The sequence below is a fragment of the Siniperca chuatsi genome, linkage group LG3, assembly GCF_020085105.1.
Source record: "Siniperca chuatsi isolate FFG_IHB_CAS linkage group LG3, ASM2008510v1, whole genome shotgun sequence".
Taxonomy (NCBI): Eukaryota; Metazoa; Chordata; class Actinopteri; order Centrarchiformes; family Sinipercidae; genus Siniperca; species Siniperca chuatsi.
In genome coordinates this window covers 1,526,774-1,545,301 of record NC_058044.1, presented here as the reverse complement: position 1 = coordinate 1,545,301, position 18,528 = coordinate 1,526,774, and the positions used below count along the sequence as shown (strand labels likewise).

Sequence of the window (18,528 nt, the reverse complement as noted above, 5' to 3'; positions counted from 1 at the left end):
GAATAAAACTTACCCACAAATGGAGGGAAACAGGTGACCTTATATGGAAATTTTGGGTGTGTTGATTATGCTAATGATGAAATCTCACAGATGTGCATCACCTTATGAACAGGTGACATTCATCAGGCCGAAACGAGCAATTAATGAATGTGCAGAGTTTCAGATATGAATACAGCAGCTCAAATGTACGTCAGACCGGCATCGCGTCATCAAGCGGCAAGCGGCCCCTTTTGGGGGAAAGAATCACGCTTTCACATAAGTAGAGAAATAGGAATATGCTGAAAAGCTGTTGTGTAGCAGGTTGTAAAACAACAACATATGAATCCAGATCTGATTTGAGGCATATATGATATATGAATATTCACTGTCAGTGTGGTAAATAACTAAATAATGCCGGTGACACTTACTACTGATGGCTAGCTAGCTTGAGTGGAAGGCTGCTAGATTACAGTCATACAGTATAGCAGCATCAGACTGTCGTCTCCAACTAATCTAAGCCTAGCCTAGTTGGATATTTACAGTTGGATATTTACAAACAACACTAAGCCTAAAGATATCTGGTGATTCAATCAGATTTCTGGATACGCAATATCTGGCCACTGTGTTGGATCATTGATTCACTTGGACAGGGAAGACTGAAGGGGCATGACGGCTGACTGATCAACCTTAATTTATTAAGGTATCGCAAATGTTCAGCTTCAAGCAAGGTCGCAAAATAATTATTAGACATGTCTATAAAATAAAGGTTTGGTTAATGAATGCATACACACTTGCCAAAATTGTAAAACACATGTCAAATTGCATTGACATCTATAGGATCTTCGGTTTTCTATCCCCCAAAAAGGGGAGCGGTCATGACGTTTTACGAAGTACCCGCATGTGCCGCTCTGATGTATAATGCCAAGAACAGATTCATTCACGTTTCACCATGTTTTCGTCTGTGAAATAATGCACAGTTTTATTTGGCATCACAATTATGTGGCAGCTATACCGTAATGATCTTGATTATCATTCACAAATAGAATTTTTTAAAATAATCTCCTGTTTCTGAGCTCACCAATATAAAATTCATCCTCCAAAGTTATATCAACAGTCATGATTCTATGTTCAATGGTTTCTGTAGATATTTTGTAACACTCTTTTGCCAGTTGCACAACATTTTACAACACAATGGATATACCAAATAGCTGGAACAGAAACCTGCTTCCTTCAAATGGCTGTAAAAGGGGTCAGCAGGGTAAAGGAAAGGCTGCTAGCTGTTGTGGATGACAGATGGTAAGAATCACTCATTAATCTTTATTTTGTATCGCTGGCATTAATATAATAGTCGAAATAAAACTATTTTTTCTGTGCGATCCCATTTCAGGTAATGTGGAGAAATGTAAAATAAAAGTTAAAGAGATGAGCAAAACATGTACTGTCTGATTTTGGAGAAATTTATATGGGTGTGCCTACACCCATTCAAGTAACAGAAATATGATATCACCTTTGAGCAGTTGGCGGTGGACCACGCAAAAGCCGCAATTTACACCAAAACCATGTTTTGCACTGTGCTAATCTCGCTCCCTGGTTTCTCCAGTAATGATAGAAGAACTAACTTAAAAATTCTGTGAAGTGAATTCACAAAGAATGAATTGCAGCTGCTGATAGCACCATGAATTGCGCATCATTTGCAACTGCCATCTGCTCCATCTCAGGGTCTGATTCACAAAAGATATTGCGCTGTAATATCATTAGCGCAATATCTTTTGTGAATCAGACCCTGAGATGGAGCAGCCATAAAGTGTTGTAGCTGAGTGCAATTTGCCGTTGTTTTGCGTCTGTTCAAGGTGTACTGAAGTAACATATCACATGACATGGGTAAGCAACGTTTAAGTCAAAACATTTTATAAATGCAATTGCAAGAACAAAATTTACCACTCATGTGGAAAGAGAGGTTTTATTTGAAAGAGAACTTATTCTAATTCGAATGATTCTAATAACTCCACCTGCTCTTTCATTCGTTTCTATCTGCAGGATGTCTCTCATTTTTCTGTGACTCGCTCTGTATGGAGGGATTGTTATTTGTGGAGCTTTAACTGTGCGTCGTGCCTCTGGGCTCATCTCATGGAAAGCAGTTTCCTCTCCTCTGCTCTCTGCTGGACTGTTACAGTGCGTAACCATCGTCTCCGTTTCTTACAGCAGGAGGTTTTATGTTGTTTTACAGTATTGGAGGTTTCTATTGTTATGTTGCCATTCACTGGAAAGTCAGGTATTGTTACCACCAACTCTCTGAAAACGCTAATACTGTGTGGCTCTTTGCCAATGTGTGTTTACTAAAGTGGTGAATGATCTGTGATCAGATTCCACCTTTGCTTCTATTACTGATCTCAGTGTGGATTTTGACACATAAATCATTCAGACTGGAAAATCAATTTGCCGTCTCTGGCCTGGCATTGCCATGAAAGATCACAGTTTGCTATAATAGTACTAAATAAAAATTTTCTCGAAATATGGAGTACCTCAGGGCTCTGTTATACTTCACCACCTCTTGGCCAAATTATATGCAGTCATGGAATAAATTTCCACTGCTATGCTGATGATACTCAGCTGTATGTGCCTGTAAAGGCAGATGATCAGTACCAAAATATTAGTGATTAGTAATTTCATGCTCCTAAATTCTGATAAAACAGATGCTGGTCATAGGCCTTGGACGACATAGACATCAGCTGTTGTTGTTTCACCTATGCAATGTAGCTAAAATTCAGTATTTTTTTATGTTTCAGAGATCCTAATTCACACCCTTCAAGTTTTCGTTGTCAGGTCTGCCACATGCTACTACTAAAATCTTCAAATGGTTCAAGTTAGAATTTTAACTAAAACTAAAAAATCTGACCATATTACACCAATTTTAGCTTCCCTTTATTGGCTCCCTATCCATGTCAAATCAGACTTTAAGGTGCTTCTGATGACTTACAAAAGTGTAAAAGGGCTCGCCCCTTCATACCTGTCTGATCCCCTTAAACCTTATATTCCATTCTGTGCTCTCCACTCTCAGAATATAGGGTTCCTGTCTGTCCACAGAGATAAAATGAAGTCAGCTGGCTGCAGGCCTTTTCCTATCATTCCCCTTCCTCTGGAATAACCTCCCTGCTGACATCAGACAGTCTGACTCTGTTGAGGCCTTTAAATCCAAACTTAAAACTCATCTTTATCGCCTTAATTTTTAGTTAGTTGCTTATTCTTTGATCACTTCTCGCCTTGTTTTGTATAGTCCACACCTCACTGTTCATCAACCAAAGAATGATGGGAAGTGTAGTGGTAAAACACTGAACTATCAGACTGTCTCATTAACATTGTTCTTATGTCCCTGGAACACAGACACTAATCTTTATCCATTCAAATACAGATTTTATTTTAAATTAAACATATTTCAACCTTCCAGTGATTAATGACAAATCAACAAATCAAAAGTATAGAAAACGTTCGCCCCAAAAACCTAAATGAAAACATATTTAAAAGGTATTTCAAGGTATTTAAAACCATGGACGTGCAGTTCATTCACCAAAAAAAAAAAAAGTTTTCTTGTAATTTTGAGTCGACTTACAAAAAGTGCGTTTGTGTTTGTCAGCAGTGTGAGTGTTTCTCTACACAGGACTGACTCTCTCTCCTACAGAGAACACAGAGACACTGAGCAATGAAAGCCAAACCAGAAGCCAAATCCAGGATAAAGAGGTTCAGTGAATGTGGTGTTGAAGGTGTGGAGGTGGATCAGTGTGTCAGAGGAGACTCTGTAGAAGGACAGAGTGCCAGCAGGACAGTCCACATACACTGCTACTCTGTTAGAGACGGAGGAGGAGGAGGAGGAGAAGACTGTTCTTCTGTTACTGTGCCAGACAGAGTAACCGCCATCATCAGAGCACCTCAGAGTCCAGGACTGATTATTTCCTCCAAACCTGCAGCCATCACTGTCTCCTCTCCTTCTGATTCCTCTGTAACTCACTGATATATAAACCCTTCCTCTGCACTCGACCTCCCAGTAACAGCGACCAGTCAGACCATTTCTACACAGCAGCTGAGGCCAGCTATCAAACCTCTCTGGATGATCAGGATATGGCAGCTTCTCTGTCACTACTGTCACCTTCCTGTTGTCGTCAGACAGTTTGAGGTTTTTGTGTACTGTGTTTGTGTCCAGTGTGAGTTCACAGGCATCTGATGGAGAGAACAAGACACAGTACAGCAGCAGTTTATCATCTAACACAGCTGATGGGTTTATTTGTTGCTTTATTAACAGACTGACTGTTAATTAGATCAAAACTTCAGAGTGACTCATCTTTTTGGATCTTCTTTCAAACTGAGAATTGAATGCAGATACACAAGCTTTTGATTTAAACTACTTTAACATGTGCTGCCTTGTTTTCATGAATAATAATAAACTTAATAATAATAAACTTCATTTGTATAGCTCAAAGTGCTTTACAACAAAGAAAATTACTTTAATTTATTTTTAAAAATACCAAGGGAGTTTGCTGTCCTGAGATCCAAGGGAAGGTTTAGGCCATAAAAACAGAAAGCAGCCTCTCCAGATTTCTTGTGGGACACTTTAGGAACTTCTAAAAGAAAGGCAGTGGAAGATCTGAGAGTTCTTGCTGGGACATATAATGAGAGGCAGTTGCTAATGTATGAGGGTGCTAGATTATGTAATGCTTTGTAGATAAGTAAAAGGACTTTAAAATCATTTCTAAAAGCTACAGGTAGCCAGTGCAGTGATACAAACAGAGGTGATCTCTTTTTTTTGTTTTGGTCAAAATCCTGGCAGCAGCTTTCTGAATTATCTGTAATTTTCTTTACATTATTTTCTTGACTTTTTAGGGAGACCAGTAAAAAGACAGTTGCAATAGTCTAAGCAACTAGTAATAAAAGCATGCATCAGCATTTCAGCATCGTTCTGAGTTAAAATGATCTAATTTTGGCAATGTTCCTCAATGTTCCACTCTCAGATCAGTAACATGTGATTTGATTTCTCTTGGACAGGCTAGCAAGCACTGAATCAAGTCTCTGCCTTTCTGCATTTGGACCAACGAGTAGAATTTCAGTAGCAGATACACAAGCTTTTGATTTAAACTACTTTAACATGTGCTGCCTTGTTTTCATGAATCAAAGTGAACACACACTTACACTTCCTCAGACCAGGTTTCAGCCTCTGCTTTCCACCATGTTCCACCCTGGAGGAAGAAACAGAGTCAGGATGAACCTTCAGAAGCTTCCTCATCAATGATCTTCATAAACCTTCACTCAGATCCACCATTAACACAAAACAGCTGTGTTTATAAAACACATTTCATACACAGACTCATTTAACTTTACATAAAATATTCAGAAGAAAACAATCAAAGAATAAAAAGTCAGACAAAAAGGAAACATCCAAAGAATAAAGATAATATACTAAAAAGTAAAAAAGGTAAAAATATGATTCATGGTGTAGAGCTAAAAACTATTCAAGTCAGTGGTCAACAGATACGTTTTAATGTTGGATTCAAAAGTATTCACTCAAGTAAATTTAATTTATATAGCCCAGTATTACATATCAGCCTCCATGGGCTTTAAAATCTGTACAGCATATGACACCCTCTATCCTTAGAAGAAGAAGAATAGAATAATTACTTAATTAATGCCTTTGCACCCACAGGAACATAGACATGCAACTGGGGGAGAGATGTTAAGCTGCCTTCACATGATGAGAAATTTGCTCTGCGCTCACCGCTAGGTAGGGCGCAGCACATAGTGCAGACACTTGCAGAGGTAAAGTATACGTCATCAAAAAGTGTGCTAAGCTAACTTCAGCATTGGATTTGACTAAGTTCGTAAACTATATGCCTATTCACAAACGTGGCAGCCCCATCTGACTGCTGACATTTCGTCATGCATAACTTTTCCTGGCGAGATATTGGCTTAGTGGTAGAGCGGGTTGTCCACCAATCAGAAGGGCGGTGGTTCAATCCCGACTTCCCCAGGAAGTTGCCGAAGTGTCCTTGGGCAAGACACTGAACCCCAAATTGCTCCCGAGGGCTGTTCCTTCGGTGTGTGTGAGTGTGAATGATTAGTTAGTTTCTTTGGACTGATGAGCAGTTAGCATCTGCCATCAGTGTATGAATGGGGTGGGGGGGAGAGCACAATGCAAATACCACCTAGAATTTTTAAAATAGTAATGGTAGTGGTAACATTAATATTAATAAATTAATAATAATCGGAATGACAGCTAGAGGAATAATAATGACAGTATTAGTAACAGAGCCAATAACAACAACTGTAGTAGCAGTTGTCGAGCAGGAACAATGGGGGCAGCAGGTGGCCCACAACCACAGATCCAGTCTCTGCAGCTCTGGAGGCAGAAATACCTGCTGAAAGCGACAGAAGGAGAGAGGAGAGAAACGAGAAAGCACAAAACTGGCAGAGAGAAGATGTCGAGTTAGTAACATGCAGTAATAGAATAAAAATGCATAGATGGAGAGGGAGAGAAGGAGAGAGGAAAGAGGTGCATCATGGGAAGTCTCCAGGCAGTCTAGGCCTATAGCAGCATAACTAAGGGATGGTTCAGGACTCACCCAAGCCAGCCCTAACTATAAGCTTTATCAAAGAAGAAAGTCTTAAGCCTAGTCTTAAATGTGGAGATGGTGTCTGCCTCCCAAACCCAAATTGGGATCAGATTCCACAGGAGAGGAGCTTGATAACTTAAGGCTCTGGCTCCCGATCTACTTTTGGAGACTCTAGGAACCCCAGTACCTCTGCATTCTGGGAGCGCAGTATTCTAGTGGGGTAATAAGGTATTATGAGTTCTTTAAGATATGATGGTGCCAGACCATTAAGAGTTTTGTATGTAAGGAGAATTAAAATTCTGGATTTTACAGGGAGCCAGTGCAGAGATAGCTGATATTGGAGAGATATGATCTCTTTTCCTAGTTCTTGTCAGTACACGTGCCTCAGCATTCTGGATCAACTGGAGAGTCTTAAGGGACTCATTCGGGCAGCCTGATAATAAGGAATTGCAATTGTCCAACCTAGAAGTAACAAATGCATGCACTAGTTTTTCGGCATCATTTTGAGACAGGATGTGCCTGATTTTTGCAATGTTGCGTAGGTGAAAGAAGGCAGTCCTTGAAGTTTGTTTCATGTGGTAGTTAAAGGATAAGTCCTGATCAAAGATAATGCCGAGGTTCCTTACGGTGCTGCTGGAGACCAGGGCATTGCCATCTACAGTAACTATATTTTTAGATAATGTGTCTCGGAGGTGTTAGGGGCCAAGTACAATAACTTCAGTTTTGTCAGACTTTAACATCAGAAAATTGCAGGTCATCCAGGTGTCCATCCTTATGTCCTTAAGGCATGCGTGAAGTTTAGCTAACTGGTTAGTTTCATCTGGCTTGATCGATAGATATAATTCGGTATCATCTGCATAACAATGAAAGTTTATGGAGTGTTTCCTAATAATACTGCCTAAAGGAAGCATATATAAGGTGAATAGAATCGGTCCAAGCACAGAACCTTGTGGAACTCCGTGACTAACTTTGGCGTGCACGGAGGACTCACCGTTAACATGTACAAACTGAGATTGATCTGATAGATAGGATTTAAACCAGCTTAGTGCGGTTCCTTTAATGCCAACTGAATGTTCCAGTCTCTGTAATGGGATGTGATGGTCAATGGTGTCGAATGCAGCACTAAGATCTAACAAGTCAATTACAGAGACAAGTCCAATGTCTGATGCCATTAAAAGGTCATTTGTAATTTTCACCAAATCCTGCCTGAAAATCTTCAAATAAACTATTGTTATTTAGAAAGTCACACAACTGATTGGCGACTGCTTTCTCAAGGATCTTAGAGAGAAAGGGAAGGTTAGATATAGGTCTATAGTTGGCAAAAAAAACCTGGATCAAGAGTGTACTTTTTAAGAAGCGGTTTAATTACAGCTACTTTAAACTATTGTGGTACATAGCCTGTTAATAAAGACAGATTGATCATATCCAGTAACGAAGTGCTAACTAAGGGTAAAGCGTCTTTAAGCAGCCTAGCTGGAATGGGGTCTAAGAGACAGGTCGGTAGGAGCAAAGCAGTCAAAATGTATATCAGGTTTTACAGTTGTTTCTAAGGTTCCCATGTTTGAAGAAAAATCGGTACCGGTTGAGGGCAGGACATGATTTTTTCTCTAATAGTTAAAATTTTATTATCAAAGAAACTCATGAAGTTGTTGTTACTGAGGGCTATAGGAATACATGGTTCAATAGAGCTATGACTCTCTGTCAGCCTGGCTACATTGCTGAAAAGAAACCTGGGGTTGTTTCTACTTTCCTCTATTAATGATGCACTCAGTAAGCCTGTCAATGTCCTCTCCATGAGGCTCACAGAGTGCATCCCAGTTTGTCACCTCAAAACATCCCTAAGTGTCTCATAGGCCTCCTCTGACCATCTCCTCACTGTCCTTGTGGTCGCAGGCTGCCTTTAACCAGAGGCACATAGCAGGGTTTAAGGTGAACCAGGTTATGGTCTGACCTACCCGGGGGGGGGTAGTCACCCAAGATTAATATGAGTGCACTTGGGTGTTGAGTCTGGAGTTGTACTATGGCGGTGTGAATGGCGTTGCACGTCAGGTAGTCCACAATCCACACAAGGGGGGCATCCACCTGCATCGCAGCCAGCTTCTCTCCCAGCAGGGCAGGCCGGATGGTGTTGAAAGCACTGGAGAAGTCAAAAAACATGATCCTCACCGTGCTTGCCGGCCTGTCCAGGTGGGTGTGGATGTGGTTAAGCAGGTAGATGATGGCATCCTCAACTCCCAGCCGGGGCTGGTAGGCGAACTGAAGGGGGTCCAGGAGGGGTCTGAACATGGGCCGCAGCTGTTCCAGCACTAGTCTCTCCAGGGTCTTCATTATGTGGGAGGTCATTGCCACCGGTCTGTAGTCCTTGGAGCCACTGGGGCGTGGCGTCTTCGGCACAGGAACGAGGCAAGATGTCTTCCACAGAATGGGGACCCTTTGAAGACTCAGGCTCAGGTTGAAGACATGTTGAAGGACTCCACATAGCTGGGGGGCACAGGCTTTTAGCACCCCAGGGCTAACGCCATCGGGACCTGCAGCATTGTTTGAGTGGAGCCTCATCAGCTGTCCTCTCACCTGGTCAGCAGTCAGGCACACAGCAGAAGTTACAGGTGGGGGAGGGGGGGAGTCGTCGGTCTGGAGAGGGCCGTTAGCCTGATGGGGAGGGGGGAGCAGAGTACTCAGAGGAGCTTGAGGGCTGGCAGCAGCTGAGTTAGAGGGGGGATGAGCAGGAGCCGGTGTGTCGAATCTGTTAAAGAACAGATTCAGTTCGTTGGCCCTGTCCAAGCTGCCTTCAACTCCTCTGCTGCCAGTCGGTCTGAAGCCAGTGATGGTCTTCATGCCACTCCAGACCTCTCTCATATTGTTCTGCTGGAGTTTCCGCTCCAGCTTCCTCCTGTACTTCTCCTTGGCTTCCCTGATTTTCACCTTCAGGTCAGCCTGGATTGCCCTCACCTCCTCCCTATTGCCATCAGTAAAGGCCCTCCTCTTGGCATTCAGAATGTCCTCGATGTCCTTTGTTACCCATGGTTTGTTATTTGGGTAACAATGGACCATCTTGGTTGGGACATTGCAGTCCACACAGAAGTTAATGTAGCCAGTGATGCACTCAGTGAGCCCTTCAATGTCCTCTCCATGAGGCTCACAGAGTGCATCCCAGTTTGTCACCTCAAAACATTCCTGCAGTGTCTCATAGGCCTCCCCTGACCATCTCCTCACTGTCCTTGTGGTCGCAGGCTGCCTTTTAACCAGAGGCACATAGCAGGATTTGAGGTGAACCAGGTTGTGGTCTGACCTACCCAGAGGGGGGAGGGGGGAAGAGCTGTATGCATCCTTCACGTTAGCATACAGCAGGTCCAGTGTCCTCTCCTCTCTAGTAGGACAGCTCACATACTGGGTGAAATTAGTCAGTGTTGTTGAAACACTGACATGGTTGAAGTCACCCGAGATTAAAATGAGTGCACTCGGGTGTTGAGCCTGGAGATGTGCTATGGCGGTGTGAATGGCGTTGCACGCCGATGCCGGGTTAGCAGAGGGGGGGGATGTAAACAGCCACAACAATGGCATGTGAGAGTTCACGTGGCAGATAATATGGCCGGAATAACGCCGTTAGCTCGTCCATTTTATTCAGCAGCGATCTCACGTTGCCCATGACGAGAGAAGGCAGACACAGCTTAAATCTCTTATTCTTAAGTCTCTTTTGTCTGCACCCCTCTCTCTTCCCTCGCCACTTCGTTCCACCTCTGCAATGGTTTTGTCAACTGCTGTTTCCAAAGTCAAAAATGAACTTTGAACGTCTTGATAAGTTTGTATCATGGTTTATAAACACTTGAGTATTTGTCAAAAAGAATGTGTATTGTAGGCGTCAATAAATGATCAACACCAGATCCTGGTCTGATATTAGTCAGGAGGTCAGTCTCAGAGGTCAGAGGGGGACAGGGACTCTCAGCACATCAGTTACTGTTATCAGCAGTGCTGCAGGTTCAGACTGTGAACCAACAGTCCTCAGCTTGTCAGTGTGACCGAGAAACAGTGTGTGAGCTCTTGTTGTCTGTTCATACCTGAGAGTGTCCAGGCTCCAGTGTGGATCCTCCAGTACAGCAGACAGCAGCTTCACTCCTGAGTCTCCTGGATGATTGTAGCTCAGGTCCAGCTCTCTCAGATGGGAGGGGTTGGATCTCAGAGCTGAGGCCAGAGAAGTACAGCCTACCTCTGTGATCAGACAACCTGACAGCCTGGAGACATTTATTTTAATATATTATTTCCATGTCAGTGTGAATTCCCTGATTAAAATTAGCTCAAACCGAATTTTCTCATCAGTCCACTGCTTTGAAATTCATTGTTACTATACAATCAAATGAGACCAGAACAAGTCATCAACCAAATATTTTGACTTAAATCTGCTTTAATTTAATTTGAACACTCAGAGGTAGCACAACTAGCTTTAAAACCAAACAATGGTGTACTAACACCTTATGAAGCTGATACTGTATGGCTTCACAAACACTAGCCTACTTCTGCAGCAACCTGCCAAAGCTAGCATAGTGGAGAAGAAGAGCAAAATAGAGCAACAGTCTGTGTAAAGTTTGGATTTAAAAGTTGGGTTCGCTCCAAGGAAAAACGTCTCTGTCTTTCCGGGCATACAGCTGCATGTATATGTCAAGCAACATTTAAATAGCCATCTGTTAAACATAAGCTGAAACCTGACCTGAGAGTCTCCAGTGTACAGTGTGGACTCTCCAGTCCAGCAGAGAGCAGCTTCACTCCTGAATCCTGCAGGGCGTTGTTACTCAGGTCCAGCTCTCTCAGACTAGAGGACTGGGAGCTGAGAACTGAGGACAGAGCTTCACAGCTTCTCTCTGACAGATTACAGCCACTCAGCCTGAAGGAGAGTTAGTGATAAAGACAAACACTGATGCTGTTTCTGTTATCTACAATGTAAAACACATCACATTTCTATGATTCCCCTTACTGAGTTGATGAGTTGAACAATCAAGCATTAGGATCTCAGGTGACAAGAACATTTTTTGACGATGAGCATTTTTTAAATTAGTATATTACTGGGATCTAACAGCGATTTCAAAAATAATAGTCACACCTCTAGGATCCCAATAACTTACACAAATTAATTTTAGCCTTAAATAAATTACAATGTGACGGATTTTTCGTTTTATTTCATGGCTGCATTAAACTGTGGAGGTACAATGAAATTAAAGAAACAATATGCAAATTTTTCAATTCATCAGTTCATGGAGTAAATCTTGCGACTATCACTGGACTAAGACTTTCATTAGTTGAGAAAAATCCTACACATGTGATACAGTTAGTATCTGCAGTTATCTGATGAAAATAGCTGCCTGCTGCTGCTGAAAAAGGCGCTAATCCCTGAGTTCATCTCTGTCTTTGCCTTCTTGTGATCTTTGGACTTCCTTGCTCTCACTGAGACTTGGATCACATCTGAGAAAACCAACCCTGCAGCCCTCTCCTCAGTCTACCAACGCAGCCAGACCCACCGGCAGAGGGATGCCACTGGTGTGCTAATCAGTGTTGTGTGTGTGGGGGGGGGGATTGAAGAATCCTGTTGCTGAAATTCTATGGCTGAGATGGCTGCGGAATCAGACTCTACACTTTCGAAAAGGGTATACTACCATTACTTTTAGTTTATCAAAGAAAAGGACAAGAACATAATAGTCAAATGCAATAGGTAATATATTACATTTTGAAAGTAACGTGCACAACACTGGTGCTAATCTCCCCCAAATGGAGATTTTCTCTCTACCTGGTTCCACCCTTCACTCCTCCTTTTGAATTTCATGCTGTGTCTGTTACTAAAGAAAATGGCGTACTGTAAAGCGTACTGAGGACCACCTTGCCTAGCAATCTCTTCTCTCCTCTTTCTCTGCCTCCTCATCTGCAACTAAACGCTCTTTCTTAAACACTTGAGCATGCTGTCGTCACTCAGCATTCTGCATATCTCCACCAGAACAATCTTCTTGACCCCCACCATTCTGGTTTCAATACAGGCCACTCAACTGAGACTGCCCCCTTGCCAACAGAGGAACTCCACACTGCTTGAGCAGTCTCCCTCTCCTTCGTCGTCATCCTGCTGGACCTTTCAGCAGCATTTTACATAGTAAACCTCCAGATCCTCCTCTCCATTCTCCTCTCAACACAGGATATTCAGCAGTCCTTCACTGCCAACATCGCTGCCAACCTGCTCCTGCACATTCATCTTCCACAACATCAGGAGGATATGTCTGTTCCTCACCCAGGAGGCGGCGCCGGTTCTGGTCCAGCCTTTAGTCATCTTGTGCCTAGACTATTGCAACTCTTTCCTGGCTGGTCTGCCCACATGTGCCATCCCACCTTGTCCCAGCTGGTCTTCAACCTTCCTTCTCCCACACTACACCGCTCCTCCACACCCTGCACTTGCTACCGGTGGCTGCTCGAATCCAATTCAAGACACTGGTACTTGCATACCATGCCGCGATTGGCTCAGGCCCATCCTACATCCAGGACATGGTCAAACCAAACACCCCAGCCTGTCCACTATGCTCTGCTATTGCCAATATGCTTGCCACTATCTTACTACGAGGAGGGCCTAGCCACCTCTTAACAAAATCACGACTGTGACTGGCTTCACAGTGGTGGAACGAGCTACCCACAGACATCAGTATAGCAGAAACTTTTTATATCTTCCATCGCAGACTGAAAATTCATCTGTTCAGAGTGCACCTTGGCCAATCAAAATAAAATCTGTTATTGTTTCAAAGTGTAGCACTTGAAGCACTTCAGCATACTTGATGAATTTGATGTACTTACCTGATTCTTGCAGTTTTTGGGTTGTATCCATATGGTTGAATGCACTTATTGTAAAGAAACATCAGCTAAATAAAAGTAATGTAATCTGTGCACTTACAGAGCTTTGTCAGAGGCTTTGGCCACTGGCAGCAGCCTCAGAAGAACCTCCTCTGAAGGACAGTATTTCTTCAGGTCAAACACGTCCAGATCTTTTTCTGATGACAGTAAGATGAAGCCCAGAGCTGACCACTGAGCAGGAGACAGTTTATCTGTGGAGAGACTTCCTGAACTCAGGTACTGTTGGATCTCCTCTACTAGAGAATGATCATTCAGTTCATTCAGACAGTGGAACAGATTGAGGTTTCTCTCTGGAGACAGATTCTCACTGATCTTCTTCTTGATGTACTTGACTGTTTCCTGATTGGTCTGTGAGATACTTCCTGTGTGTGTCACCAGACCTTGAAGGAGAGTCTGATTGTTCTGCAGTGAAAGACCCAGGAGGAAGCGGAGGAACAAGTCCAGGTGTCCATTTGGACTCTGTAAGGCCTTGTCCACAGCACTCTGGTAGAAATGTGTTGGTTCAGGTTTGTCTCTAAATAGTTTAGACCACCAGGAGGAAGATTGTTGTTTTGACAGCAGACTGACACCAGATTTGATGAATGTCAGATGGACATGAAGAGCAGCAAGAAACTCCTGAACACTCAAATGGATGAAGCAGAACACCTTGTCCTGGTACAGTCCACTCTCCTCTATAAAGATCTGTGTGAACACTCCTGCGTACACTGAGGCTGCTCTGATATCGATGCCACACTTTGTCAGGTCTGCTTCATAGAAGATCAGGTTGCCTTTCTGCAGCTGCTCGAAAGCCAATTTTCCCAGAGACACAATCATCTTCCTGCTCTTTTTATTCCAGTGTGGATCAGTTTCTGCTCCTCCATCATACTTGACGTTCTTCAGTTTGGACTGAACCACCAGGAAGTGGATGTACATCTCAGTCAGGGTCTTGGGCAGCTCTCCTCCCTCTCTGGTCTTTAACACATCCTCCAGAACTGTAGCAGTGATCCAGCAGAAGACTGGGATGTGGCACATGATGTGGAGGCTTCGTGTTGTCTTGATGTGGGAGATGATTCTGCTGGCCTGCTCCTCATCTGTGAATCTCTTCCTGAAGTACTCCTCCTTCTGTGGGTCAGTGAAGCCTCTGACCTCTGTCACCATGTCAACACACTCCGAAGGGATCTGATTGGCTGCTGCAGGTCGTGTGGTTATCCAGAGGTGAGCAGAGGGAAGCAGTTGCCCCCTGATGAGGTTTGTCAGCAGCACATCCACTGAGGTGGACTCTGTAACATCAGTCAGGACCTCATTGTTGTGGAAGTCCAGAGGAAGTCGACACTCATCAAGACCGTCAAAGATGAACACAACCTGGAACTCTTCAAACCTGCAGATTCCTGCTTCTTTGGTTTCAGTAAAGAAGTGATGAACAAGTTCCACCAAGCTGAACTTTTTCTCTTTCAGCAGATTCAGCTCTCTGAAAGTGAATGGAAATGTGAACTGTATGTCCTGGTTGGCTTTGTCTTCAGCCCAGTCCAGAGTGAACTTCTGTGTTAAGACAGTTTTCCCAATGCCAGCCACTCCCTTTGTCATCACTGTTCTGATTGGTTCATCTCTTCCAGCTGAGAGTTTAAAGATGTCTTTACATTTGATTATTGTTTCTGGTCTGTCTGGTTTCCTGGATGCTGCTTCAATCAGTCTGACCTCATGTTCATCATTTACATCTGCAGTCCCTCCCTCTGTGATGTAGAGTTCTGTGTAGATCTGGTTCAGAAGGGTTCGGTTTCCTGCTTTAGCAATCCCCTCAAACACACACTGATATTTCTGCTTCAGGTTAGATTTGAGTTGACGACGACAAACTGCAGCAACAGTTCCTGAATGAAAACACAACAGATTAAATCAGTGAGTGGATGTTAGTGTTAATGTGAGGAAAGTAGAGTGTGGAAAATCCTCTTACTGCTCTGCAGACAGTCAGCCAGCTCCTCCTGCTTCATTCTCCTCAGGAAGTGCAGTGTGATCTTCAGAAATGCCTCTCTGCTGCTCGTCCTCTGCTCTTCCTCCTCACCATCCACCACCTCCTCCTCATCCTCACTCTGTCTCTCTAAGCATGCTTGGTAATCTAGACTGAGAACCTTCTGGAACTTTTTCAGCTCGTTCTTCACAAAAGTGACAATGTTTTCCTCAAGATGCTGGAAAAGAATAAAACTTTGATTTTAATTATTTTTCATTTTACTTTCAGCTGAAGTAAATGCTGTTGTTGGACATTTACACACCATAAATATGGAGTCCAAGTCTGTTGGATGCTGCTGGACAGACTGACCACTGGGATCCTGCTGAACTCTGTGGAGAAAACAGAAACTGTGATGATTCCAAATATTAACAGATACACATTTTTGTATGATTTGCTTTCGGGGACATTTCAAGGATTAGGCAGTAAAGTTTTCTGGTATCAATTATGAGACCTTTAGGTTGATCTAAGAAGCTGTTCACTGTCATTTGTGAGACAGTATCTCATTTATCATACAATTCTTTGAATTTCAAAATTTGTCTTTATCTTTGTACTAAATCTGGTGCTGATAGAAAAGGAAAGAAACTGATTTAATCAAAATAAAAAAACATGGGCATTTCGGCAGATTTCAAAACATTAGAAATCACATCACACTGAAATTATATCCTTTCAGGTAGCCTTCAATTTTGTTATTCCATTACAGCTTCTCAATCAGCACAAATAAGCAATATTTTTAGTTCAACTATTGGTGACCTTTTCCGAACCATGTGCAAATTCCAAAGTCTAATGAGAATCCCCAGCTTAATGTGATAGATGGGTTTGCATACCCTCATGATCCTGGAAGCTGAGTTGTGTAAAACTCTACTACTATAACACTGTCTTTATAGGTCTCTCTAAAAAGTCAGACAGCTGCAGCTGATTCAGTCGTTGCTGCTAGAGTCCTCACTAAGACCAGGAGAGTGGATCACGTCACTCCAGATCTCAGATCTTTACACAGAATTGATTTTAAAATACTACTGTTTGTTTATAAATGTAACTGAATTCTCAGAGACACCTTTATGCTCATATATATATTTATATATATAGCTTTGATTTTCAAACTACAATTCGAACATGGAACAAATTAAGTATTTGATCTGCAATGATATGCAACCTAAACTTTCACGCTGTGTAAGTTGGGGTTTATGCAGGATGTGAGACTTTTTAAGACCTTTTTAATACTACATGGAATTCAATACGTGATTCTGGCCAAAGGAAGAAAGTATGATGGAAAACCAGTAGGGATGACAGAGTCCTTCCTCATGTGTCTTGGATTACTTTACTCCTTGCCTTTGTGTTTTTCCACCAGTTTTGAATGTTTGCCCTGCCCTGATTAGTTTCACCTGTGTCTAGTTATACTCCCCTCACTAGTGTATTTAGTCTGTGTGTTCCTTTGTCTTTGTGCCCCTTCATCTTTGTCCTTTAACCCTCCCGCTCCCCTAGCGGGGTCTGAGTGACCCGTGTGTGTGTGTGTGTGTGTGTGTGTGTGCGGAGGGGGGTACAGCAGGCCATCCACTAGCCAAGTGTCCAGTAGCAATAGCAGTAGCAAATAGCAGCACTAGCAGCGGCGAGAGCTATAATAGCGTTTTCGAGCAGTCCAGCGGTCCAGCACTTCCAAGAGGCGTTAGAAGCAATAGAAGCAATGGAAGCAATAGAGGAGGGGAAGCAACACGGGGCCCGAATAACACAATACAAGACTGGGGGCAACAATCCCTGTGACACAATAAGAATAACCAATAATCAAGCCGACCCCGAGCCGAGCCGAGCGAATGACATCAAAGGCCCTGCGGGTGGGGTCAGGGGGACCTGCTCGGGGTCAGGGGGACCTGCTCGGGGTCAGGGGGACCCGCTTGGGGTGGATTTTCAGCCTGTCCTCTTTGGATTTGTTTGCCTTTTGGACTATTATCTGGTTTTGCCTGTGCCTGCCAGACTACCTATAGGCCTCTTCGTATTTTATATTAAATTATTTGAATTGTACCATCTCAGCCTTAGAGTTTGCATTTGGGTTCAATTCTTGTACTCCTCGTTACCCTGCTTGACAAATCGTGACAATGAGAATTAATTATTGTTATATCAGTTTTTTTTCAGTACTTTCTAGCAGTATATAACAATATTTTCTATGACTATTATTCTAATTCAGAGTTTCCTGGCTACTGTAGCTGCAGTACTGACAGTGTTGCGACAGGTCTGATGGTAATGACTGAAACTTCACAAAAAAGGATTAAAACAGCCACCTGCAGCACAATCCACTGTCTAAACAATCCTACTTTTAGTTTATAGGTGTATAACATCTCCTGACAGCCTGCAATCACATACAAAAATTTCAGACCAGTGTTTAGAGACTGAATTACTTTGAAATTCACACCGACGACCTTCATCTGTCAGAGGGGGGCGACTGCCGACCGCGATTAACCCAAACATCTCTGCTTCCTCTGTCAGTGTAAATGTGTTCAGTTGAACTCGGATACTGAACTCGGTAATGGCGGAGAGGCTTGAGAGTGCAACACATAATCAGCCACCGGATTCGACTATAATTCCTAGATGCAGAGAGAGACATAAAACATTAACACTAAAGATCAGTATTCTTGACAGAGGACCTCCTCTGTCTCCTCACACTGATTCATAACAGAGCCCACAACATGCTGTCAGAGCTCACACATTATTTAGAATCCTCTCAGTCACATGACAAACATGCAGAGCTCTGACTGGAGGAAACTCAGGAAGCTTTCTGACACCGAATTCACTAAAATCCTAAACACACAAATCTGACAGTTTACATGAATAGAAATGTTGACAGTTTAAGCTGCAGTGCAATATTTTAGTTTTAAAAAGGTGCTTTCAGGCTCTTTAGGGATTCAGGCTGAATGGTGCCAGGAAAGAAACAACTAGGTGGTGGGGACATATTTGTAATACAAATTCATAATGATGTGTTATTAGAAAGTGGTACCCACACCACTTCCACAGAGCTGAAGAGCAGCCCAGCACATGGACAGACTGCAGTCAGCATCACAGCAGCTGCACACAAAAGCGGAGTGAGCCTGCATTCTGATCTTTACAGTGACT

The 18,528-nt window shown here is 42.9% G+C and overlaps 3 protein-coding genes across 15 annotated transcripts in view; 1 reads left to right on the top strand and 2 right to left on the bottom strand.

The window, feature by feature from the left end:
• Nucleotides 1-18,528, bottom strand: part of LOC122873028 (NACHT, LRR and PYD domains-containing protein 12-like) — a 1,034,258-nt gene that overhangs the window by 535,487 nt on the left and 480,243 nt on the right. The gene's annotated exons all lie outside the window — the stretch shown is intronic.
• LOC122873033 (NACHT, LRR and PYD domains-containing protein 3-like) overlaps nt 1-18,528 on the top strand; it is a 573,599-nt gene that overhangs the window by 367,858 nt on the left and 187,213 nt on the right. The gene's annotated exons all lie outside the window — the stretch shown is intronic.
• LOC122873034 (protein NLRC3-like) overlaps nt 3,219-18,528 on the bottom strand; it is a 31,806-nt gene continuing 16,496 nt past the window's right edge. Inside the window, exons 7-11 of the mRNA XM_044189307.1 lie at nt 13,489-15,292; nt 11,278-11,451; nt 10,631-10,804; nt 5,158-5,204; nt 3,219-4,191 (exon numbers count right to left, since the gene is read on the bottom strand). Coding sequence (XP_044045242.1) covers nt 3,650-4,191; nt 5,158-5,204; nt 10,631-10,804; nt 11,278-11,451; nt 13,489-15,292 — 2,741 coding nt within the window. The 3' untranslated portion in view covers nt 3,219-3,649. The remainder of the gene's footprint in view (nt 4,192-5,157; nt 5,205-10,630; nt 10,805-11,277; nt 11,452-13,488; nt 15,293-18,528) is intronic.